This window comes from Callorhinchus milii, unplaced genomic scaffold (assembly GCF_018977255.1).
Source record: "Callorhinchus milii isolate IMCB2004 unplaced genomic scaffold, IMCB_Cmil_1.0 Scaffold1, whole genome shotgun sequence".
In the NCBI taxonomy this organism is placed as follows: Eukaryota; Metazoa; Chordata; class Chondrichthyes; order Chimaeriformes; family Callorhinchidae; genus Callorhinchus; species Callorhinchus milii.
Window position 1 is genome coordinate 46613969 of NW_024704742.1, and position 27927 is coordinate 46641895.

The 27927-nt window shown below is 38.5% G+C and overlaps 1 protein-coding gene across 4 annotated transcripts in view; it reads right to left on the bottom strand.

Moving 5' to 3' along the window:
- The window catches only part of arap2 (ArfGAP with RhoGAP domain, ankyrin repeat and PH domain 2), a 179478-nt gene that overhangs the window by 42592 nt on the left and 108959 nt on the right, over positions 1-27927 (bottom strand). For all 4 annotated transcript variants that reach the window (XM_007889088.2, XM_042341269.1, XM_007889086.2 and 1 more), the window contains 7 exons: positions 27036-27138; positions 24855-25053; positions 23536-23599; positions 22072-22235; positions 16799-17011; positions 12383-12488; positions 4479-4626 (listed from right to left, as the gene is read on the bottom strand). In XM_007889088.2, coding sequence (XP_007887279.2) covers positions 4479-4626; positions 12383-12488; positions 16799-17011; positions 22072-22235; positions 23536-23599; positions 24855-25053; positions 27036-27138 — 997 coding nt within the window. The remainder of the gene's footprint in view (positions 1-4478; positions 4627-12382; positions 12489-16798; positions 17012-22071; positions 22236-23535; positions 23600-24854; positions 25054-27035; positions 27139-27927) is intronic.

Sequence of the window (27927 nt, forward strand, 5' to 3'; positions counted from 1 at the left end):
TTTACGGGATATACTGTAAAGTGGAATGACTGTGTGTTTTGTGGGCGAAATGCGGTAGCCAATTGACTGAGGCTAGTGCTATGCCATGACCTCTCAGTATGGAGCCCAGACCTCCCAGCAACCTACTGCTCCACTGAAATTAATTGATTGCCTTTCAATCACATAAATGCAGCAATGAATGTTCATGAGAGACACTCGATGTAGGCCTTTATCATGAAGTGTTCCTTTCACGCTTTTATTAAACATCGAGTTACCTGCGCTTATGCTTTGTTGGTTAATTCTGGCTATTCTATAATTCAAGCTGAGATCACCAGTTGACAATCACCATTATCATGTCAAATTATGCCCTCTCCTTTATTGTTCTATATTGTTTGGTCTCAACTTTGTTTTGGTAACTATAATTTTCAAATACTGAACACAAGCAGAACAAAGCTAACGATGCTAACAGTGAGAAGATACGTTTGTTATAATAGGTACAAAGAATCATTGCACAAGGAGTATGCTCAAAAAGCAATGTACAAAGCATAGCATAATTCGATCATAAGAACATAAGAACATAAGAATTAGGAGCAGGAGTAGGCCATTCGGCCCCTCGAGTCTGCCCCACCATTCAATAAGATCATGGCTGATCTTCAGACCTAACTCTAATTACCTGCCCTATCCCCATATCCCCTAATCCCTCTGTTTTTTTAAAAATCCATCAGTCTCATCCTTGAAGATGTTCAAGGACTGAGCATCTACAGCCTTCTGGGGTAATGAATTCCGTAAATTCACTACCCTCTGAGTGAAGAAATGTTTCCTCAACTCTGTTCTGAAAAGCTGACCCTTAATCTTAAGACTGTGTCCCCTGGTTATAGATTCTCTTACCAGGGGAAACAGACCCTCAGTGTCTTTATAAATGGAATCTTGTTGTTGTTGTTGTTGTTGTTGTTGCTTTATCAGCCCTTTAAGAATCTTATATGTTTCAATAAGATCCCCCTAATTCTTCTGTACTCTGGAGAATACAGCCCTAGTTTATTCAGCCTATCCTCATAAGTCAGTCCCCTCATCCCAGGAACTAACCGAGTGAATCTACGCTGCACCCCCTCTCGGGCAAGTATGTCCTTTTTTAAATAAGGAGACCAAAACTGCACACAATACTTTAGGTGTAGTCTCACCGAGGCCCTATACAGTTGCAGCAAAACTTCTCTACTCTTGTACTCTAAGCCTTTTGCAATGAATGCTAACATGCCGTTCGCCTTCTTAGTTGCTTGCTGCACCTGCAAACTAACTTTATTGAGACGTGTGTACAAGGACACCCAAATCCACACTAACACTATCTAACCTCTCCCCCTCCAGAAAATAATCTGTTTTTCTATTTTTTCTACCCAGGTGAATAACTTCACACTTCCCCACATTAAATTCCATCTGCTACCTACTCGCCCACTCCCCTAGCCTATCTATATCCCGTTGCAATCTTTTTGCATCATCCTCAGAGCTTACTCTCCCACCTAGTTTAGTGTCATCTGCAAATTTAGATACGTTACATTCAATGTCCTCGTCTAGATCATTGATGTAAATTGTCAATAGCTGAGGGCCCAAGCACTGATCCTTGTGGCACTCCACTGGTCACATCCTGCCAATTCGAGAATGACCCGTTTATCCCTACTCTCTGTTTTCTACCCGTTAGCCACTCTTCAATCCATGCTAATTTCATATATATAATAATCCCTCCAAAACCAAAACCAATAATAAATTGGTCATTTTCAATCTACGACTGTTTGTGGGACATTACTGTGCGCAATTGGCTGCCGCGTTCACCCACAAATATACAGTCAATTCACTTTACAGTGTGTTCTGTGAAGCGCTTTGGGACGTCCTCCCGACGTGAAAAGCGCTATATCAAATGCAAGGATTATTATTATTATTATTATTATCATAGTAGATCCCTCATCTAAACTCATGCACAATTAAAGATGTAAAGTCATCACAAAACCCATCCAGACGAAGCTGAGCATTCTGGCCAGAAAAAGCACAAGACTGATCAAAGTTGTATGAATAGTAAGAGCATATCTTGATTATTAATATAAGTCAAGAGGCCTCATCCAATGCACCAGAAAAACTAATATTCAATTACTGCTGTCATTAAGTACAAGACAAAAATTTACTGCAAATGTTGTCTTTGCGATAATGATCATATCACATCTCCATCCAATATATACAACTGCCCTCTGGCTTTGCAGCATAAAAATAGATTTAGAATTGATTAACTTAGTGATAAAATTGTGAACTAATGAATAATGCCAAGTGTGTGCCATAGGTGTTAGGATATCACAGTTACTTCAGAAGCAATATTATTACACGACGAACATTGTAAAAACAAGATTTGTTTTTCCTGGTGGCAGATTATAATAAACACAATGTGTAAAACATTTGTAACACATTGTGTTTTATATTATCACAATGTAATAAACATAATGTTATAATACTTTTTACAGCAGTTCATTAACATCTACTTGGCAAAGATATATTTTAACATGGAAGCTAAACCCAGGATGTATTCTCTCATCGTGGATAAATTTACCAACCTTTGAAGCGTGCGATGAATGGGAAATTCCTTTCGGAGTGCACAATGCCAAAGGTTCATGCATTTACACAGAAGCAGAGAATAAAACCCAGTTGCTGCAGAAGGTCAGTAAATGTACCATTCTGACGACCAAAGCAAACGAAAGGACCTTTCTGTACCAGTATCATCATTAAAGACGAGTGATCTAATACTCCCTCATTTCATTGGGGTGAATGGCCCTTTTAAAGGTTACAGTTCTATAGATCTTTCTTAAAACACATCTACACTCACCAACAAGGAGTATTCCATGGAGGCTACCAATGTCCAAGCACTTTCTTGATAAATCTATGCCTTGTACATCTATTGACTCTGGGCATGAATCATTAGTTTCTTTCTGCCGTTTAGTTTTACAGCACTGATTGATGAAAATTAATAAATGTAGAATTCTAACAATTTCCTCTGCTCAGCAAAATTTAAAGCCCAGTATTTAGAAACCACCTGCCAGCTTCAGCAGAACCCAGATACAGTATCTTCAAAGTGCCCTCCTATCCTATCCAACAACAACATGGATTTATATAGCGCCCTCCACGCCAGATGGCATCTCAGAGCGCTTCACAGTAACGGATCCCGGGGCTGAGCCAGGGGGAGGGGGAAAAAGGTGACCAAAGGCGCGGTCGAAGAGAAAGGTCTTCAGCAGGGACCTGAAAACAGGAAGAGAGGGGGCGAGGAGAAGAGAGTGAGGAAGGGAGTTCCAGAGCCTCAGGACAAAGTGGCTGAAGGCACGACCACCGAGCAGAGGACTCGGGGGATGAGGAGGAGGCCAGATCCAGAGGAACGAAGGCAACGGGTATTGTTTTGAGGAGAGAGGTCAGAGAGGTAGGGGAGGATGACACATTGGACTTAACCAAATAACTTGGACAAAAAAAAATTACTCTTTGGCTGATCTTTGAGGAGTCTTAAAAGACAGAGTTTTTGAGCAGAAATTTTTAAGTTGAAGTCTGAATACTGTTGTGACTTCAGTCCAAAATGTATATCGGTGGCTACATTTACCGTAATGAAGCTAGTTCTGACAATGAATACATTTCATAACCGCATTATAACTATATGTTTGTCTGCTGATCTACATCGAGCTCCAATAGGGAAGTGAATTTGGGTTGCAAAATAAGCAAAAAATATTTTAGTTAATGCATGTAGGTACAATATTTAACCAAACAGTGTGAGGTGGAGCAATCTATTCCTGATATGTACTGAATTATAGAGTGAGAGAGACATACACAAACAGAGAGATGGTGAGTGAGACAAAGAAAGCGACGGACGGAAAGAGCAAAATAGACTCAGACATGCAGATACGCAGACTAAAAATAGACAGAGGCAGAAAGAGATATTCATAAACATGGAGAAACACACCCCCAAAAAAGAGACCCGATAGCCACACTGCATCCATATCCATAATAGTCCAGTCCCGATTCGATGGATATCAGAAAACAAAACACAAAATCCTGCAATGCTGGAAATCTGAAAACAAAAACAGAATTCGCTGGGAACACTCAGCAGGTCAGGCAGCATCTATGGAGAAAGGAAAGTGAGTCAACGTTTCGGGTCCATGACCCTTCTGCCTCTTTTACCTCTCCCTCCCAACATGCCCCAATTCTCACGCAGGGTTGTGGACCCGAAACGTTGACTCACTTTCCTTTCTCCATAGATACTGCCTGACCTGCGGAGTGTTCCTAGCAACTTCTGTTTTTGTTTTTAGATGGATATCAGGCTCTCCACTCTATCAGTGTTTGTTTCAAAGCTCGAGTTAAAGCCAAAAACAGTCTGCTTTGAAAATTAGTTATTTTTATTAAAATTCTGCAGAAATAATTAACTGCTAAAACAATGATGGCTCAGCCAAAAGAAAACTATCAGTTTATCATCAAAAATGTTCACTTACATCAAAGAGCCGAACATAAAGATTGATAAGATCCTCTGTGACATTTTCCTCCTGTTTATTTTGACCCTCCGTTTGGAATAAATATGACGAAAGCACCTGGGACAAGCTCTGTGTGCTCATTTGATTCATTTCTGAACATTTCTGTACCCTGTTGGAGAAGAAAGAAATAATTTGAGCAACTCAGTCATGGAATGTTATAGGTTTTGAGGACAGTGACCAAGTGTTGAGCCTAACTATGTACAGCCCAAAGCACAAATTAAGAAAAATGACGATTAATACTTCAATCTTATTCAACAAGATAAGCCATAAATGAACAGAGGAACTTGGTAAAGTTCAGAAGAAATGACCTGTTCTACCAATTTTAACAGGTTTTCTGTGTTTTCACTAATTCCGTTTTAAGTGGGTTTTGCTCCCTCCTCACCTCTTTCACGGTCCATCTCAAGACTTTCATCTTTTGACTGCTCCTTTTGTCACAGTCATCTTTCCCTCCTCACCCCCCTCAGCTCCCACCCCCAAGCCAGGACTGTAAAGCTCTTTGGGACATCCTCCCAAAGTGAAAGGTCTATATAAATGTAAATTTGCATTGTATTTTATTGTAACAGGCTAAACAGACAATAAACCTTGCATTTGATGTCGAAACATTTCAAAGCCCTTCACAGGTAATTGCTGTGAAGTGAAGTGACTGTGCATTTGCAGGCAAATGTCTCCCAAACAAAAGTAGCATGAATGACCAATTCTACCTAGACAATTGTTCGCCAGAACACTCGGAGAAACTAAAAGTGAATTGCAGCAACGTAGGCATATATAAACCAAGCCTTATGACCCAATGCAACACTTGCTAAACTCTGTGGAGAAATGGAAAGTTATTACATTTGAAGTAGGTGTAAGGGCTACGACCCTAGGTCACAGTGGAAATGATTCCTCTTGGTTATAATGACCTGAGGCAAAGCAGTAGGTTTCCCAGTACAACAAAACTTGACTCCGTCCAGTATTCTGTAGGCAGTAACAAAATAAGCAACTGGAAACCGTGTCTGGAATTAGAACTCAAGAATGGGAATGTCGTCCGAAGAGATAACCTAGCAGTAACATGCCTCAGTTGGAGAATTTCCCTGCATATCTTTCTAAATTATCAATAATAGTTGCATTTGATATAGCGTCTTTCACATCAGGAGGACCGCTCAAAATGCTTTACAGAATTGACTGTAAAGAATAGTGACTGCGTATTTTAAAGGCAAACGCAGCAGCCAATTTGCACACAGCAAAGATTCATAATCATTAAGTGAATCACTAATTTTATCCTCGGGATTGTTGACCAGGACATCAGGAGAAGCTGCATTCTGTTTTTAAGAGTAGTGAGTGATTGGGTACCTAGCACCTTAAAGCACCTGATTGCAGGTTCCTCTAGATTTTCCAAATAGTAGCTGACTTATTGTGCTGAAGATGATAAGAATTTGAAATCTCTCCCCCACCCCCTTACTTTTGTATCAGCCTCTGTCAAGCAATCTCCAGTATCGCAAGAGCCAGTTCCAGAATAAACCTTCTCTGTCTTGGAAATGCACTATCAATCTCAGAGCACCCCCTACAGCATCATTGCAACATTTCTTATTCCCGAATAACTCTCTCTGTAGCGTCAACTAAAGACTAGTCAATCCTGTGCTGCATTTTGGGCAGCTTTGTACGTGCTTACAAGGAAATGGTTGAAGCTGCACAAAATCATCCATTCCCCTTAGGAACCTTGCAGCCAGGAGAGAGAAGGCATTTGCATGCAATCAATCTGGGCTGGATTCATATCAGGAGATGGAAAGACAATGTGCTCAACCTCTGTGCTATCTATTCCCTCTAATATGACTTTGAGAGATTTAATTAAGCCCAAATGCCATGTGCATGATTTTCAAAAAAATTTAGTAAAATCTCTGAAAGCCATTATTTTCAATTCATATTGTCTAAATAAAGTAGTGTTTCCGTCGATGTTAGTGATGCTCTCATCCAAGTCATTTACTCCAAAAGCTAATTAACAATTCTGTGCTAATGATGGATAGAACTCCCATCCCCATTATCATTCCACAGAAAACTGACAGTAATTATATGGGTTGATCGTACTGAATCACCAGAACCATGAAAATTCAATGCACCACATTTATTTCCCGAAACACGAATTGCCATCAGCGTCTGCACAAAATCTCAGCTAGCACCACATGTGCAATGAACACGTATGCACTTAAGCATCTCACACTGGACTTTCATTGTTAACACATTACAATACATTAATCTTCCAATGGCTTGTACAGGTTTTGGGGACTTGGGCCACAATCAAAACCCAAGGATCACTCAAAGCAATAGCTCTGCAAGTGTTTGATATGCAAGTGCCAAAAGCTTAAGAGAGGTTCAGCGACATTAAAAAAAATTGTTTCTAGCTTGTGAAAGGAGCGTAAGAGGGCAGGGGAAAAAAATCTAATTTAAAAGAGCACATAAAAATTCACAAATCAGTTCATCAAAAAATTCCGATCAGGATATGAGTGGCATTAAATACAAGGCTTGGTCATCACCTATCTGTATCCAATTAATCAAATTTTTCTGGAGCTCCAAATGTTAAAACTGCAGCAGCAAAAAACTATAGATACCGGAGAAACTGCAAACTGGTGAATGATATAACTGGATTGGTTATTTCATTTTGTTTTAATAATGTTTAAATCTTAGAATCTTTAAGAACATGAACGTGACAGGATTGGAGCAGACCTTGTATTCCATCTAGCTAGTCCCAAAGAACTTTCTCACACCTGACACAATAACCTTTTTATGGGGTTAAAATTCTGCCTGGATCTAAAATTATTTTACATATGTAACATTTCAAAGTATATATTAGAATTCGGCAAATTGTTGAATTCAGTCTAAACTATGAAGCTGTTTTTCTATAGTTACTTAAAAAAACTTACAGAAAACAGAATTCAAAATAAGGCTGTATTTACGAATTTTCTGGATGCTCTGAAATACTACGTGAATAAGTAAATTCAGACCCAGGTGGAAATGTTTCCCCTTTGTTGTGCAGTTCTAACTGTTTGCACTGGTTTGAGATACAGCTGAGACAAGTAGACTTAAAGTATGTGATAACTAAAACGTTTTGGGCACAATACAAGAGAATGCAATAGCAAAGAAACTAAAGCAATCAATCCCAAATGTATCAGTACTTTCTGAAGCAGAAAGAACAGAATGGAAAAAGAGAAAGAGAAAAAGGAAAAAAGTGATCAAGTCACTGGTCAACACCAATAAACTCCAGTGTATTTGTGCAAAATATGTATTCTCCACTTTCTGCACTGTTTGTAGTTAATGGCAGAAAATATCCGTAGCTCTTCGCAAGCGAGAGACCTGGGTTCGATTCCCGGCAGGGTGAAAGCTTGGGAAAGTTTCCTTACTCCACATGCCTGATAATAATCCCTCAAAAAAAAATTAATAAATTGGTCACTGCAATCCACGATTGTTCGTGGGACACTACTGTGGGCAATTGGCTGCCACGTTTCGCCCACAAATATACAGTCAATTAACTTTACAGTATATTCTGTGAAGCGCTTTGAGACGTCTAGAAGACATGAAAAGTGCTATATCAAATGCTTATTATTGTTATATTGTTATTATGTGAGCCACCTTTAGAGTAGAGTTCCAAGAACAGTCACTACACTTGGCATTAATTATAAGACATTTCGGCATAAGATTATCTTATTATTATTTCTTGGGTTACCCCGGGAAATAAAGGTACGTTTCCAGATAAAACTCCAAATGGAAAAGTGTCTCCAGCACGTACCAATTCATCTAAATGCCAAGGATTCGAGCAAAAAGCTTTTGAGAAAACCTTTTACTAAGGTAAATGTAACCATTTATGTTCTCTGCCTTTGTGAGCTGCTTTGTCAGCTATAAAATTGCATCCGAGTCCAAAATGTGTTACGATAGTACACCACACCTTGTGGAATTCAATTTATTTCCTTCCCAAGACAATATCTTCCGTCCATTACTCTCATAAAGTAGAACCCTGTAAAAGGGCAGCAGTTGGGGGTCAACAATATGCAAACCTGCCTTATAATGGGATCACGATCTCTGGTCAGCACTTCCGCATTCACTCCACATGTGCACAGAGCTGGCCAGCTTCCAGTCCTTAGGTCGCTGGCAACGTCACATGCATTACATATATGAGGCCTGCTGGTTCACTGGCCGTGGGTACAGGGTATCAGATTTCTAAATGAACCAGTAATATTAGACACACCTAATAACAGGGTTTGACTTGACCTTCCTAATAGACTGACTTTCCACAGAGGGTGGCTAACAATTGCAGTGGCTTTAGAGGAAGGCTGTTTCAGGCAAGGTCTCATGAAACAATCTGATATTGTAAATAGGAAGACTGAAGGGTGGATGTTCTGGACGCATGAGATCAGACGGGCCAAAGGGCGTTCCTCATCCAAACCTCTCATGTGATTTTGTGACGAGGCGATGGGCCTGTGCTAGAAGGGAAACAAAAGGAAACAGCCAATTTCCAAAGCCACACATTCGCCCAAAATATACAGTCACACTACTTTACAGTAGACCGCGTGAAGCGCTTTGAAATGTCTCAACGACGGGATAAGTCGCTCTATCAAATGCAAGATTATTATTATTCACACACACCATTTGTTTGTGCTCCACCATGGACAACAGTGACAAAAGGATCCTGTACGGAAATGCTGAAGGGCCAATGACACAAGATGGAGTGATGCTACTATAACACAATTGTATCAAACAGTTAAAAAAATTGCATCAGTTCAGGTCTGTTCTGAGTAGTTTGTAATATATGTAGATTGCTTTATAATTGTATTTTAATAGATACTCAACTGTGATGTGTGAATGAAGTATAAAAAGGAAAGGTGAAACTGCATCCTCACATGCATGGTTGACTGATTAAAAGATTTCAATTTGCAGAGAGAAGTCTGAATCTCATTTTGACATGGATTAGGGATATCAATCGTGCCAACTGAGGTTTCAGGTTACACGCTGAGTTAAGTTTTGCACTTAAAGACTGTGAAGGTAGAAAACAGTCGGATATGGTTTGGAGGCAGCAATGGGTTGAGTGTGCATGACCCTGATGAGAGTGGAGAGGCCTCAAACAGGTTTGGAACTCCGAGCTCTGTCAATACTGATTACTGGTACTGCATATGATGTTACTGTGCACGTGATCATCACAATACATGATCAGTTGCAAGTGTTTGCAGTTCATTTCATGCTCAAATCATTTTCAATAGGAGAAAAAGGTTTTAATTCAAAGGTCTGATATAAAATCAAATTGTAGAAAGGGGAAATATAATATATATAATATGCATATGTTAAAAAAAGTCAGCAGGATCTGTAATAACGTCATTCAGTAACTCCTGTAAAGCAGTTTCGTGACATGAAAGGTGCCATAATAAATGTAAAGATTATTATTATTATTCATAACAACTGTTGGGTTTAAACTCATGTGGTTTAAACTCAGAAAATGCATCTGACACCAGGGATTTCATCCTACAGCATTCTCAATGATGCCATCCGCTAAGCTGGGTGACATATGGCATCACATTTGCATTTACATTTGGGGGTTATGGTTGGAGAGAGAGAGAAATAAAATCTGCACTGTCTCCCCCCCCAACCCCCCATCCAGGCAATTCCTAATCAATACATTGCAAATTTCTAAATACAAATCAAATGTTAGCTCCAATCTGTTGCAAGTAAAACAAGTATGCATTTAAACTCCATAAATATACTTTTCATGGAAATATCTTCATATTTATAATATAATCCTCATGGTCTCATTTCCTTTTTTCTCCCCATCATGTACAATCCGGTAGAATGTGTACTCCTTGATAGACTGAGCTATATTGGGGGAATTGTACTTGCAGGGAAAGTCAGTAAAACAGAATGTTCTGTTTTAACAGAACAAAACTGATGACATTTCAATGACTTGCACTTAATGCACAAAACCCAAACTATAGCGGTTCCTGGGAAATATGAAGAGATAGTACTCTCTGGTGTTCAAAACTAAGTAGTACATGGGTCTACTCCTATTACATTTAACTGGGACAGCTAGATTCAGCACAATCACACATTTGTACTTTTACAGTGATTTAATGACAAGCTTCAGTTTTCTGAATGAGCAGCAACAGAATACATGCAGTCTCATCAGGATGTTCATTCTTAATAAGCCTTGCATTTGATATCACGCCTTTCACGTCATCAAGAAGCCTCAAAGTGCTTCACAGGAAATACAACAACAACTACAAGATTACATTTATATAGCGCCTTTCACGTCGGGAGGACGTCCAAGACGTCCAATACAGTTATGCACAGCAATGTCCCACAAACAGCCAAGGAGTGAGTGACCAAATTTACTTCAGCCAGGAAACCAGGAGAAACTCCCTTCTCTTTTCGAATAGTGATGTGGGATCTTTAATGTTCACCTGAACAGGCAGAGAGACTTCAGTTTAACGTTTCATCCGAAGGATAGCACCTCGACAATGCAACACCCCCCAACATTGCATTGGTGTCAGCTTATATGTGATTCCAAATCCTGATGTCGGGTTTGTACCCACAACCTTCTTACTTAGGGACTAGAATACTACCATTGAGCCAGACTGACACACAAGGTTAAGAGAAGGGAGACTGCTGGCACTACGCGATAAGAGAAGCAGACCTGGAACAAACCTGGAGGCAGCCACTTTATGCAAAGTGAGCAAGGCAAAGGCCAAAATAAGTTTCTTAGGAATTCAGAACAGAAAATGAAATGTAAGGTAATAAAGCAAGTATTATGAAGGTCTTGTAATTTTAGGGACACAAAGCAGATCAAAACAATACGAGTTATGACTTCAGTCCAAAATATAAACATATGGGAATCCGATCCATTCATCATCCAAATGAAAAGCTATAACCAGTCTAAATATTACTTTAAAAAAATAAACAGGTCACTCAATCCACGACTGTTTGTGGGACACAGTATATTCTGTGAAGCGCTTTGAGATGCCTCGAAGACATGATAAGGCGCTATATCAAATGCAAGGATTATTATTATTACTGAAATGGTCCCGTCCCTAATGCCTTATTTAAGATGGTCACAGATACAGAGAATATCAATACCAGGAGTAACATTTCACAAAGTTTAAAAAAAACATGAAATGATAATAAACATCTCAGCATATTGAAACCTCCCTAAGAGGCGGCACCGACTTATGATTTTTGTATAAAGAGAGCAATTTGTCATGCAAATTCTTACAGAATTAACATGTAATTATTCAAAAAGTAGTAGAATTCATAAGATATCTGTAACTACATTAGACCCAACTTAAAAATGTGTATAGAAGTGTGAATAAAAAGTTCTCCACATACCATGTGAAGCTGTTGTCAACAATTCAATTCAGGACAATGTCGGACTATAACCTAAGTCAAGTCCACCAAAGATTCAGAGTGAAGTACTTAATCTTTTCCGTTGACTAATCAACATTGGCATCCTTTTCATTCCAGTATATTAATTCATGCACCAGTTTTCCAACCTTGTGCCAACCAAAGGGTTCTCTAAAATAAGGCACTCGATAGACTGGAAGAAAGAGGTTGTGCCAAAACTGAAACATTTACAATAAAATTGAGACTGCACCAGTTACATATAAAAGAGCTTCAGATTATCCACAAACCTACAGGCGTGAGGAAATATTAATGAACAAGTTGCACTAAAACTATTGCCTAGATGTCACGGTCCTGTTAGCTGCAGCAATGTTGCAATGTTCCTCTAAATGTGTCTATTCATCACTGGACCAGATATCTGCTTTCATTCCCATTTAGTGCATGGATAACCTGAAATATGCTCAATAAGGACAGCCACTGCTCCTGCTCATGGTAAAGTGAAAGAGATGTTAGCCTACCTGTAAAGGTGACCAATCAGAGCTGCAAGAGTGACCCTGTTAACACGCGGTAAAGTTTGTATTAACATCCGATACTTTTCCAATCGTTCCTTTTCATCTTGCACATCTGTTGACAGACGATTGCACAAGTCATAAAAAGTTCACAAAATGCCATGGCATCAAAAAGACCCAAAACATGCCCTCTACCTCACTGTTCCATTGTTAACAATGCACTGATCTCTTCATCCTACCCATAAAAATTACACACGCCATTATATGGGAAACATATTTGTTCTACTTTGTAAGATTCTTAATAAGGAACACCACTGAAACTTCCATTGACCTGTAGAACTCCACTTCGGAAGTAAGATTACACTCTTGTTTACTGGAAAGAGTTTCTATTTACCCATGACTTGCATTCCTTATCTTGTTAAGAAATACCATAACTTAAACCTCACTGTAGAAAAGCGTCCTCTGTCTTATTAGGCAGGTTTATATAATTGTGAATTCTCTCATGGGGTGCCTGCTGAACTTACTTTAATGAGATTGAGCTCTTCATAGAATGGCAAACCTACTCTCAGTATACTAGGACTAGATTTCCATACATCAAAAAAAATAAAAGTCTCAAGTGGTATAAGCACTTTTTTAAAAAATTCTCTCTTCAGTGAATTGACGCAACAGTTCCCCGAGTACATGCGAAATACCTTTGCAATCTGGGACTTTGTGATTTATGAACCTCGTTGTGATTTGCGGTGTGAATCTCACATCATGTAACGTTTCTTAAAATTAGATATTTTAAATTATACCAAGAAACCAGCAAGCATAACACAATACAAGGAAACATAAAGTAGTGAGGACTAGATTCGTTAAAAGGAATTTTGGAAGTAAAATAATGGAAAGACAATTTGCAGCAAGGAGGGATCAATTTTTCTTTGCTTGCTAGGTTAGCAGTAGTTACCATTTAAGACATCAAATTAGTCTCTTCGAGTACAAGTGAGGAAAACATATTTAGATATTGAATAGATATTTCCATCAGTTTTTAGAAGGAACAGTTGTTAAATTCAACAGTCAGATATTTGGGCTCCAGGATTTCTAATATGGATATCATCAGAATCACAATAAATAAATAATAATCCTTGCATTTGATACAGTGCCTTATCACATCTTTTGAGAATCCTAAAGAAATTCAAACGTTTAAAAGGTCTACTTGGCGAGCCAAAATTCACCCTTAGATTCTTAAAGAAATGCAAGATTATCACTATTATCCGATTATTAGCACTATTATCAGTGGAACTATGCTGGACGATTATTCAAGACTGAGATATAGACCAATTAGGCTAACATCTGATAATGGAGAAAATACTTGAGCACATTTTACAAGACCCTTTCAATGCTCTTCTAAAGATCACAGAAGCTATAAAATGCAGTCAACATGGAATCAAGGACCTCAGAAATCTACTGAAACTCTTGACGAAGAATCTAATCTAGAGGATGATGGCAATCCATCAGAGGCCACTTGATAAAATTCCACATATGATATTTCTAAAGGTTAAATCTCATGGAACATAATACTAGGAGGCCAAAGGTAAATAGAAAAGGCTTCACCTGGGGCAATGACTAGCAGAGATCCATAACGGTCTGTTCCTAGATTCCCTGTTGTTCTCAGTATTCAATGATGACTTGGATAGAACACTTGCAATATGACAACATTTACTGATAACACCAAACTATGGGGACTGATGAATAATCTAAGTGGGATAAATGGCATGCAAGATCTGGATAAATTAAGTAGATAAGTGAAGAAATGTCAAATGAAGACTCCATATCAGCAGAAATGTAAAGGGTTTTTGTTGCAACTATTGACTCTTGGGTTTCTGTCAAGCTGAGGCTGTTGTGAACAAAGCAAAATGCAAAAGTATTTGACTGGAAGTTCAGAGTAAATAATTCTAACATGATATAAATCACTGGCGACACTACATTATGAATTTTCTTTTGCAGCTTTGGGCACCTTACCTGAAAAAGAACATTGCAATGTATATTGTAATGGAGCTAAATTATGAAGAGATCATTTCAGATCTGAACCTGTCCTTATTGAACAATGATTGAAGGAGGGATGAGGAGGGGCACAAAGCACATAACTAAAATGATTCAAATGTTCAAAATAATGTTGTTGGATATGGACATAGTCAGAGAACTACAACAACAACAACAGAAACTTGGATTTATATAGCGCCCTCCACGCCGGACGGTGTCTCAGAGCGCTTCACAGTAACGGATCCCGGGGCCGAGCCAGGGGGATGGGGAGGAACTAGGGGGCCATAGGTTTTAATTTAAAAGTCTAGAGTGGTATAAGGATTAGATTATGTTTTTCTCCCAGTGGTAGATATAGGGAATAAAATGAAAAGATTTGGTTTGGGCTAATATAAATTATTTATGGGGCAAACCAGAAACTAGCGAAATGATTATTAAATGTGAAAAAGTGGGAATTGCGAAGTTACAATGTTTGTGCAGATAAAGTAGGGCATAAATAGTTTGAGATATAGTTTTCAAATCAAAAATTCAGTTGGAGACCTCAACAAAAGTATTGCCTAAAGTTTCTGAAGTTTAAATAGGTGAAATTATTTAATGAAAGAATTTAAAGTGACTGTTCCCCCAGCGTTTGAAAGATGGGACACTGAAACAGACCCAAGACTAATTCTCTGCACATCGTGTCCACAAAAAATATAGCAGGAGTATGAATCTAGAATTTGTTTTTTTTAAAAGGACATCTGTAAATGAGTGACTTGGTGTGGGTGTATTACAAGTTCTGAAAATAATGCTCGACTGTAAAGTGTCTTCTTTGAGCTGTAAAAGACTGACTGGAGTTAATGAGGTGCAGACGGCACAACAGGATTACCAATTCTAACTGGCCAGATAAGAGCTAGTAAACTCTAACATAAAGAGTGACAGACAGATTATGTTATCATTAGGCAAAGACAGCTGTGCTAGGGGTACAGAAAGCTCAGGTAAAACAAACAAGGAACTTATATATATATAGCGTCTTTTGACAAAATGTCTTAAATTTAATGCCAAGTGTAGTTACTCTAGTGTAGGAAACTCTACTCTAAAGATGGCTCACATAATAATAATAATACTTGTATCTGTTGTAGTGCTTTTCACATCTTCGAGACATCTCAAAGCGCTTCACAGAATACACTGTGAAGTGAATTGACTGTATACTTGTGGGAGAAACACAGCAACAGTCGTGGATTGAGTGACCAAATTATGACTTTTTTTTCTTGAGCCATTATTATCAAGCGTGTGGAGTAAGGAAACTTGCCCAAGGTTTCGCCTGCCGGGAATTGAACCCAGGTCTCTCACTTGTGAGGCAGGTGCTCTAACGACAGAGCTACAGGACTCTACACCACTGAGCTACAGGACTCCACGTTGGGGTGGGGTTGACAAGTCAATGACATCTACTTGCCGTTTCCTTATTAAGGAATGTCATTAGGAATCACTTCTTATTAAAGCACCAATATCTTCACAGAATATACTGTAAAGTGAATTGACTGTATTTGTGGGTGAAACGCGGCAGACAATTGCGCACAGCAGTATCCTACAAATAGTCGTGGATTGAGTGACCAAATTATTACTTTTTTTCAGGGATTATTATCCCCGGAAAAGCTGTCCGCCAATCAACTAACAACCAGATTCCTACTTACTGCTACGTAAACAGTAAGGAAACTTGCCCAACATTTCACCCTGCCAGGAATTGAACCCAGGTCTCTCTTGTGAGGCGAGTGCTCTAACCACTGAGCTACAGGATTCCACATGAACAAGATTCACAGCATATCAATAACTAGGTATGTTTTAATATTTTAAAGAAGTGGCTCCATGAACACCTCTTTAAGTGAACATTAAAAATCATAATTTAAACATTCTGGGCAGTTCCATTTTGACCTTCCAAGAACTGTTACTGATATGAGCAAATTTACACTGCAAGCACTTATACTGGAACACTGCAAATCGACAGATCTCTGAAACCATTCTCTCCTAATGTTTTCTCAGTACCTGTGCTTTAGTGCAGTTCACTTTCACATCAGTTCAATCCCCCAAAATGTTCATGGTCAGTTGGCATAAAAAAGCACAGGGATAGATGAACTGGGCACATAAATAGTGAGCAGTGCCGATTTTCAAAATTTCAACCAGCATTAGAATGACAATGGTCCCTGCATTTCATGTAGTGCCTTTTACATCAGGGGGATGTCTCAAAGCACTTCACTGGATTTACTATCAAGTGTAGTGACTGTGTATTTTGTAGGCAAACAACGATCTCTTTACGAAAGTCTTTTTGAAAATAAAATACTCATTAAAACTTTGCATCAAACTAAATCATTAGTTGCATTATACAGATAGAAACTATAGACAATAGGCACAGAGCATACAAAGCTATATTACCCAATGCAGACAACCAGTATGGATACAATTCCTTGGTGAGCAGTGCGTCATCCATTTCAAACAGGAATCGCTTCAGTACATCAGCCACATCGCCGAGCTGATGTTCTCCGGCTCTCAGCTTTACATTTCTGGCATCTTTTCTAAACTGATCCAGTAGCTGGCTAACCCGTGATGGTGTGCCATTTTTCCGATACATTCCTTCACAATTGAGGCCTGAAGGATAAAAAGAAATATCTAAGCTTCTTAAAAAGTCCACCTCCTCCCCACCCACCCCCACCGCACCCCCCCCACACACACACACCTTGTATCGAACATATACAGTTGAAGACTGAAATCTCACACCTAAAATAATGATGCCTTGGATCAGATAGAACAGTGCTTCCAGTAGAAGGAAAAGGATATGAGCACCTTCAGGAGAAGAGGGAACAGTCTTGAAGGGGTTGGGTTGGGGGGGGGAACACACAATTCGGGCCTAAGCAAAACTGTAAATATTGTTTCAATGTTTGAGAAAACTGAGCAGCAATCCTTTTTGTGGTGTGGTATGACAAAACTAATAATACTAATAATCCTTGCATTTGATATTGCGCCTTTCATGTTTGAAGGAAATCTCAAAATGCTTCACAGAATTTACTGTAAAGCGTAGTAACAGTTGTAGGAGCACAAGAGCACAGCCCCTCGAGTCTATTCTGTCATTCTATTAGATCATGGCTGATCTGAACCTCAACTCCATTTACCATCCTTTGCCCCATATCTCTTGATACTCTTACCTAAAACAAAATCTATCCAACTCAATCTTGAAAATTTTAATTGATTCAGGATAACAGCCTTTTGGGGGAGAGAGTTCCAGATTTCCACTACACTACTTTGTGCCGACAAAATAGCGCTTTGAGACGTCTCGAAGACATAATAAGGCGCTATATCAAATGCAACAATTATTATTATCATATTATTATTATTATTTTTCCACTACAAGCAAATAATCTATTCTTATTTTTGCTCAGTCACTTTACTGATCAAACAGAGAATAAAACACAAACCTTTACCACATAGGATTTGTACCCAATGTCAATCATAGTCCACATTACTGCCTGGAAAAAGAATGTTCTTGCAGAAATATCACCAGGCTCAAAAAACAGGACTACTCTTTCTGAATGACTGTCTGTTATCCAAATGAAGACCTTTGAAACATTTACTCAATAGACTACATTGTTAGAATAGTTGGTGTGTGATTGTACCCAAGACCTTTAACAGAACAAATATAAGCTACAATTTTCTCATTTTAAGGGCTAAAATTATTGGCACTCAAGTTACAGAACTGAACATGAATTTCTAAACCATGTGGTTTTGTTTCAATTCTTAAAGTCAGAACTTGGATTTCTATAGCAACTTGTCATGTTGAAATGTCTCAAATGCTTCTGTCAAGTGCAATTGTTGAAAACAGAATGCAGTGTCCCAATTTGCCAGCAAGGTCACACCAACAGTCTTGAGGTGAATTACCAATGAATCTGAATTGTTGGCCTGGACACTGGGAGAATTATTTCAAAGACAGCAGTTTCATGGAATTTTTAACATCCAACTGAAGAGACAAATGAAATTCAGTTTAATATCTCACCCTAAAGACCTGCACCTACAATGTTACAGTACTCAACTCGTGTCCGCCTAAACAATGAGCTCAAGTTCCTAAGTGTAGCTTGAACCCATAACCTTCCAACCCAGAGGCGAGAGTGCTACCTACTACACAAAATTGACTGACACAATAGTGAAAGCATTCCACCCTGAAACACAATAAGGATTTGTAAATGGTTTCATTTCCACATAGACTTTGAATATCAAAGCAAACATCTGTCGAAATCATAAGAGACGTCTGGATGAAGAAGGTCATATCTATCCTAAACTTTCACAATGTTGGACCTGTACACACTTTTACTGCTCCCTTAGTGTATTTGAAAGTATTGTTCAGATTTACTTTGTCTTACATTTTGTATACTCTTACAACAACAACAACAAGAAGAAGATTCCATTTATAGAGCACCTTTCACGTCAGGAGGACGTCTCAAAGCGCTGGACAATTGGGTCAGGACCCGAGCAGGGGGGAAATGGTCAGGGTGAGGGGAGGGAGGGAAGGGAGCGAGGAGGGGGGAAATGGTCAGGGTGAGGGGAGGGAAGGGAGGGAGCGAGCAGGGGGTAGAGAGTTGAGAGGAGAGCTGAAGGCACGGTCAAAGAGAAAGGTCTTGAGACCGGCCTTGAAGGAGGAAAGGGAGGAGGCGGCGAAAGCACTGGGGGATAGAGCTCCAGAGCCTGGGGGCTGAGAGGTTGAAGGCCCGGCCACTGATGGGAGGGCGGTTGGGGCGGGGGATGTGGAGCAGACCGGAGCCAGAGGAACGGAGGGTACGGGCAGGTAGATAGGGGGATACTAGGTCGGAGAGTTAGGAGGGAGCGAGGCTGTGAATGGCCTTGTAGGTGAGGATGAGGATCTTGAATTCGAGATGCTCTGAAGCATAAACGTATGCTCTGAAGAGTCCCTTTCAATTGTTGTTCCTCAACACTAACCTCATCCTTCTAACACTAGGTATTCACCACCAACCTTCCAAATTGTAAATTGGTCATCCAAATCCTGCTTGTAATGGCAGGATGGATCGCAATAGTCTGTTGCAGTCCGCTTATTATGAAGACATAAGGGATAGGATTTATATCCCACAAGTAGGTTACTTTAAGTGTTGGTGGATAATGTTTGAATGACAATTAATCCATTGTTGTGTGGCGTGGGGTAAAAATGTTCATACTTTGAACGTCCACAACAAACAGAATCTGTAACATTTTTGAAGAAGATGAAAATACAAACATATTTTAAAAAATCATATTTTAATACAGGTTTCAATACATCTAAAGATTTCTGTTTTTTGAGAATCTAGTTATTTGCATTTTACTCTATCTTGATTTATTATCCACAACCATAGATTCTACACTTCATGACGACAGATTAACAGTTTTTAATGATGGCTTGCTCAAATGTTCACATTTGTCCTTAATTTACACTCAAAAATGAAACAAAAGAATAAGGGATTCTAGAAGATATAATTTTAAAATTAGATAGATATTGTTATTTACATCAATAGCAATCAGATAAAATAATTGAAATTAATTATCTAAAGTTATGTAAAATATGCAAATAATACAACAAAACTAAAAGCATTTTGTTATCCTCAATTGTTAGGCAGCCTGACACACAAGAAAATCAAATGCTTTTAAATGGGTTGCCTGGAACTCGAAACATACTTCTTGGGTGACTATGATGAGGGTCCCTGGTGAATTGAAGACGGGTAATCACAATTCAATTCCCAGTGGCTACAAATTCAAGTGCACAAAATTGCCCATAATTCAGGACTGATTTGACAATCTCACTGAGACAGACTGCAGGAATAGACAGAGTGGAAAATGGAAATGTCATACAGAGCAAGTAGGACATACTCTTCCATCACTGCAGCTGAAGTACGAGTAGCACAGAAACAGGAGTACTTAAAATGTAGACAAAGGTAGAAAAAAGGTACAACTCAACATAATTGCCCCTCACCTGGGTAAGTAGACAAGTGCCAAAATGAATAGCTCACTGATTTGCAGCCGAGTAGTTTTAGCGACCAGGCTTTAAGTTCTCATTCCATACACCTGGATTTGAACGGCTACCTCATAGGCAATTTCTTGTCCTGACTTTTAAATCCCTCTGTTACCTCGCCCCAGCCTACCTGCATGACCTCTTCTGTCCTGGTTCCTACTTTCCAATCACTGGCCACTTTCACATCCTCTGCCCACTCCATCGTAGTAATTCCTTCCTCACTCTCAAACTCCATCCCAGAGTGCCACGGCATTGCTCCATCCCTCCCCACCTTCAAAAGCACCCCTTTGACCAAACCTTTCAGCCACCCCTCTCCACATACACTGTTAAGCAGTCAGATTTAGACCTGGTCTAGACATCCCATAACTTAAACAGTTAATGGGGGGTGGGAGACAGACACATTACAATACCAAAATATGTACATGCCCTTTCCCACATAAAGAACCTCTTTGACTGATATGGATTGTTATTTATGCCTCTTAGCCTCTTATGGGAAGGCCCAGAATATTCCTATGTCCACTAAACATGGCATGAGAAGTAGGTTTAAGCATGGGAGTGGGTCAGGAGAGATAGGAGAAACAAAGAAGTAAAAATATGAGCATATGTATGATAAATATTAGATATTTTTTAGTGCTGCAAAAAAGAATAGATATCAAAAGGTTAACCCTAACAATAGCAAATTGAATGTGCTATTTGACATCCCAAGGTGCTGGACAGTCAGGGGTTTGTAACCAAGCTGGGAGTTGGATCTAAGTGGGTGGGGGGGGCGGGAGAAGATGGCCAAAGGCCAGTCAAATAAACCGGAGATGTGTTTATACTGTATATTTATGACCTGGATTTGTACACCCAATGTAAGGTAGTTACATTTACAGACAACACCAAGTTATATAGTCAAATCAGTACAATTCAGATCCCATACTCAAGTTATATAGTGCTCTGATCAGGCTATACGTGGAACACTGCATGACATTCTGGTTGCTGGACATAAGAGATTGCCCAGAGTCTAGAAGCAGAGGAGAGCCACAGTGATGATCCCCAGTTTTAAGGAAAGAGCTTTGAGCAATGATTAGATAAGCTAAGGCATTTCATTCTTGAAAAGAGAAAACTCAGAAGAGATCCTTATAGATGTATGTAAGATTTTAAATGCGTTTGAGAAAGTAAACACAGAAAAACAGTGGCTTGCACATTTTCAGATATATCAAGACAGCAGAACAAGAAGATACAAATTTAGGATTTCAAAGGGCAATTTCAGGATAGAAGTTGTATTTATTTATCCAGAGGGTAATTAACAACTGGAACAGGTTCCCAGGAATGGTGGTGGAGGTCAGAACAGGGGACTAATTCAAAAAACAGCTCAATGCTGAACAGGAGGATCACAGGGTGGGTGTTCTGGAAGGACGAGATCAAATAGACCAAAGGACATTCTTGTGATTGGTAAATGACTGAAAATGTTTATTTCAGCATCAAACTGGCTGTTTGGAACAATTAATGAAGTGTAGTTGAAATAATTAGATCTCTTCATTTAAATCTATGTTTCACAATTTTTCTCAAAAAAAATCAAAGCCAACTATAAAGCATATGGAGAAAATAGCTCTTGGCATTAAAGAAGGAAATAGATATGACTCACGGTGACATTCTGTAGTTCTAAAATGAGGTTGCTTACCATACTGTGTAACAAATGCTATACAGCTGTCCACAATGATGGGAATGTCATTTTTGCTGAGCTGCTGGTCTCGCAGTGCATTGCCATCTGTGCCCGCTGCCTTTTTGATGGCCATGTGCCAGACTGTAAAATCCAACTTTGTATGGCCATGCATGTACAAAGTTCTGCAAGGTTAAAACAAACTTTTAGACCTCGAAGGGTTTCTCTGTTTACAGAGATTCTATAACTTTGGAAGGAACATTATTAGACTGATAACCTATAGCCAACTGAACTATAAATCAAGAGCACAGTCTTGGAAACTATTCAATGTAGCCGCACCAAATATTTGAAGGAATGGTATGTCTTAGTCTTTTGCTAAAAGTTAAATTGCTATGACAATATCACCAATCTTTCATCAAGGATGGCATTGAACATCAATGCAACAGATTGGTCTGGCTGACATTACAGCTGCTGCTGAAATAAACCACATTCCAGACCACTGGTGTGACAGTTCAGATGGAATTTATTTGCACTAAATAAATGCTATGTTGATCATTTCTTTCACAAAATAAATTACATGACAATGAACCTCACCTCAACAGGCACTTCACTTACACTTGCAATTCATTCCTCAAGTTTTATAATGTATCTGAACACCTTAGTGAGATTAGTTTTGTGGCATCGCTGATAGCCGGTATGCATATATAATACGCGTTATGAAGCTTGTAGGTTTGGGTTTATTCAGTTTTCCCATTTTGTGCTAGTATTGGGTTTAATGATGGATGCTGAACTCCAGTGGACTCTGCTGATATCCACAATGAAGGATTAATGGCATGAACTATTTGCTGGAAATTTATGAATAATCGTGAGTATATAGGAAGCAGAGAATAAAGGACACCTAATAATGACTACATCAGTAGTAATCACATTGAGGATTTCAGACTACGTTAATCTGTTGCATTCATAGTTTTGATGACAGTACTGAATAATTAATAATACTATAACACTAACACCAGTGTACGGAAAGCAATCAGATATTAACCAAGGACTGCTTGAACTGCTAGAATAAAATACATGCCCAGCTGTATTAAATACAACTGTTCAATTGTAATAAAGTATTAAATTAATAAAGTATGTATGCAACTGTATATATTTAATAAAATATATTAATACTATCCCAGAAAAGGCCTGGACTTTCTGTGATTTCTGACAAACGTACTTAATGCAATATTTCAAAATGTAATTTGGGGCTTCTTAAGACAATGGGCAGTACAGTACTTTCAACGTTTAGTTTTTTGAATATATAAAAGCTGCAAATGTTTCGAGATCTTCAGTTGTGCCTCAGCAGATGCCATTTTACACTATTGCTGTATATATGTATTGCTAACTTTGTACATTGCAGAACTTTCAACAAGTCTAGCACCTAGCATACCCAGTAACACTGACATTTGCCAAAAATAAGGATGAATTGAAGAAGATCTCTACCTTCCTTTTTCTACCAGCAGTAAGACGTCTTTCTTCTCATTGTGTTCAAGCTGCGTGGTGACAGCTGTGAATAGAACAAAAGGAACAAATTGGTCATTTTTAAACACATGTCTGAGCAAAGACAAGCCAAAATTCTCTTCAGAGATCAAAAACTTGTCAGAAACATTTCTACTACAATTCACAGGTTTTGAATTTTATTACAGATAAAGTATGTACAGCCTTTTCTATTTGCTGCTGTAAGTACAGATCTTTACATATTCAATTAGTATTTAAAAATCGATGCTGAATCCAAAAAGGAGATGAAGACAAAACTACACAAAACACAAGTTTAATCGTCCAGGTTCTAAAATCCCACAAGGGCCAGATTTCTACAATGCAAAATGTTCACAATTACTTAAGACATTTTTACTAAAGCAAATTTCAGTAGGAATGTACAATTCTTCAAACACAACCTTCTCAAATTTAGTGGAGGGAAGAACAAGTGTCTGGCAGGAGAACTGATGTTAGAATCTAGGACTCGTGAGTTTAAACCACTTTCTTTGTGATTATCTGTCTTTCCAGGAGGAGAAATGTTTGCAGTTATTTAGGCCACTGGTCTGAATAGGGTACTTCATATTTATTAGATCTTAGTAAAGGAAGGGAAATCTGGCAAGGTTTGAGATGTTTAGAAGAACGTGATAAGGAATTATATTAAATGCAAGGATGAAAATACAAGGATGCAAGAACAGCACCAAATGGGAGAAGCAACAAGAGGAAAGTAGAAAATCTGTCACCGTTCGGGTTCCTTTCACCATTAGGACCAAAGTAGTCACATTGAATTCTTAATACCCTTTACTCCTGGCACAGATGATAACATGCTGTCTCTGAGACAGGTTCTGTCTCTGTAGGTTCAAGCTCCATGTCATGAATTTGGGAAAATAATCTCGACTGATGCTCCAGGGCAATGTTGGAGGAGCGCCTTATTGTCAGAGGTGCTATCCTTCATATAACATGTTACACAGAAGCCCCTTCCACCTGTTCAAGTGGACTTTAAAGATCACATGACCCTTTTTGAAATCAGAAGGCAATTTCTCTGGGCCAACAATTCCCAAGAAGATTGGTCATTCACTTCATGGCTGTTTGGGGGAACTTTACTGTGCACAAATTTTCTGCTGGTCCACCTATAAAATACAGTCACTGATTCTCTACAATAAATCTTAAGAAGTGCTTTGAGATGTTTCAACAATGTGACAAGGCATTATACCAAACACAAATATTATTACTATTATTTACTATTATTATATAAGCAAACGAGTGAGTGTAGGATGTTAAAGTCTTACTAAGTTCCTGCAGTCTCTTTAAATACACAGAATCCTCTTCAGCACCATCCTGCTCAGGGCAGAAGCAGAGTTTCGATTTCTCTAAAGTAAACCAGCCTGCACTCCAGCGTTCCAAATTATGCACATCTTTGTAGTAGAGCCGACCAATCAACTCGTAATCTTTCTTTAACAGGTTTTCTACCACAGCAGGAATAAAACACTGGAACGCACAGAAGGTCAATCAACAGCAATTTACACCACAGAGGTTTACATTGGTATATCTGGAAAATAAATCTTAAAACATCAATAAAATGAGGACATGTGTTATATTTAATGGAATGAATTAAACAGGTTTCAATGGTACTTCTTCATTTTCTAATTTGACTGTGTCAGTCTTACACATTTACAAATACAGTAAAGCAATTCTGCAGATATATTAAGCATGACAGACAGCAAGAGAACGTGAATAATTATAGTGATGTTATAATATCCACTAAAATTCAACTGCAACCTGCATTGTGCAGAGCTGTGTAACAAAACATCTTTTTGGATTATTGCAACTTTAGACTGTCGATATGTCTTTATGTTAGGCAGACAGTGGCACAAATGCATTCATTATGGGTCTTTGTGTTTAGAAAAAACTTTTGCATCTGTCTCAACTAGTTAAGATATACAAAACTGAAATCTTTCTACTTATCGAAACCAACACTGAGGAAACACATACCAATAGTAAATTTTTCATGTGTTAACACAACATAAAATAGAATCTTAATGTTAACTATTAAAGACTTTCAATTTATAAAATCAATATTGTAGAGCTGAAATTCAATTTCAAACAACAAATTACACTTGTACAGCACTCGTCACGTCAAAAAGATGTCCTAGGCTGCTGTGACCATGCTCTAGTACAGGGATGGGGGAAGTTAAATATAGACTGCAAAAAATCTTGATTAAGTAAAATTGATGGAGGAAAAATATATACAACAACTTAAATAGTGGCCCTTCCCACAGGGTAGCATCCCGGAATCTATAGACTCTATAAACAGTAAAGTTTACTTATGCCTCCCCACATATAGTAGTGAAGTTTTATATAGAAGATAGAAATAAGTTTATTGATTGATGGGTGATTCTAATATCAGAAAATTTACACTCAGCCTATATATATATACACATGAAATAAAATGTTGAGAAACTCCCATAATTTTGATGAATAATCTAAGTAATCTAGATTCGGTTCCTCATTTTAGAAAGCTTCATACTTCAATGGAAGCATATTATACAGTAATGATTGATTCATATAAAAAAGACATATGGTATCTCTATATTTTTCCTCCATCAATTTTACTTATACAAGATTTTCTTCAGTCTATCCTGATGACATTTAGCTTCCCCCATCTTTGTACTAGAGCATGGTTCCTTAGTTGTAAGTTGACCTCTGATGAATGTACTAGACTAATCACTTGATAAATAGCTTGTGTCGTGATAAGTCATTCAACAGTGGGCATGACAACCAATCCAGATTCTTTCCTTAACTAACAGAAGTCTATGGGCATGCTGCTGCCAGTTCTCGGCTCTAGATAGGGATTTGGATTTGGTGTGGGAACCCTGGCTCCCTTTCCTCTCCTTCATCCAATCACAGGACCTGACCAGCTACTCTGGGAGAGATCAGATAACACAGCACCTAATGGCGTTCACTTCTACGTTTGTATCAGTATCTTCCGTTGGGGAAGTTGGCCATGATCAAGCAGTTCATCAGGAATGAAAAAGTCAGAGTAACAAAGTCACTCAGTCAATCTTAATTTGATATCACCCAACATAACTCAGGTTGCAGATTCTGTCTTGCCTGGGACTCAAGGATGAAGTCTGTCAATTTTGAAACATTTACTTTTTATGATTATTATTACTATTGAAGAATAAAATCCATTTAGAACAGCTGAAATCCGAGAGTTTTATCTCAATGGTTTACGCACAGCATGATGTGCATCGTAATGTCTGTATGCTTGTGGGTTCAGATAAGGTTAAGGAAAATTTAGCATACTTTAGAAATGTATGTGGCAAACTGTAACTTTGCTACAAAGAGCTGAAAAATCCATTCCACATATACCAATGGTAATCAACATGCAAATATAAATTCCCATATCAGTCATCACAAGGCTTCTGCCTCACTTAGCACTGAAATGATGTTCCAAAAGTTGTTTTCACCTTGCATATTGCCCGTGTCCAGTCTTTTAGAGTTTCAGCACTATCAGTTCCGAAGGAAAAGAGACATTCTGACAGCAAATACATCTCAAATGTATAACTAACCCTGAAGCAAATGAAAATAAAAAAGAGCATTAGATCTTTGCAATATGACAGCAGGAGCTACAGTTCAAGTCTTAATGCTTTAAGCTGTATCTTTTTTTTAAAGTACTTTATACTGAAGCAAAACTCCACCATTGAATGTACATATTGGCTTATCAGATTCCACATTAAATATATTTTTAGGCTGAACCTCTCCAGAGCAACGAGCTAAGATCACCTAATGTCTGATGTTAAGGACCTATGATACAATTAAAAAGCGAAAGGAATTTCTTCCAATGTTCCAGCTAACAATTCTCCAGTTTAATTGATCGTTCATCTCATGGTTGTTAGTGGAAACTTACTGGTGTAAATGGTTAGCCTACAAACTTACTACAATTGAAAGTACCTTAATTAATTGACATTTTGGCATGATAAGGCAAAAATCATAAATTGGTCACTTCAATCCATGACTGTTTGTGGGACACTGCTGTGCGCGATTGGTTACCACATATCGCCCAGAAAATACACAATTAATTCACCTTACAGTATATTCTTTGAAAAGCTTTGAGACACCTTGAAGATGTGATAAGGCACTGCATCAAATGCAAGGATTATTATTATGATGCATGCCTTTCTTTTACCATGCAACCCAGTTTAGTCAGCAAACTTCTTCATAAACTGCTCTGTGAATGCTCAGCAATGTCAAGGATGTGTGAGTCAAGGTAAGTGAGTTGAATTAGTTTTGTTAGACCTGTTTATTGAGATTGAATGCTTCCTTGTCATAAAGATTACTATCTACCAATCCACAGGGGGA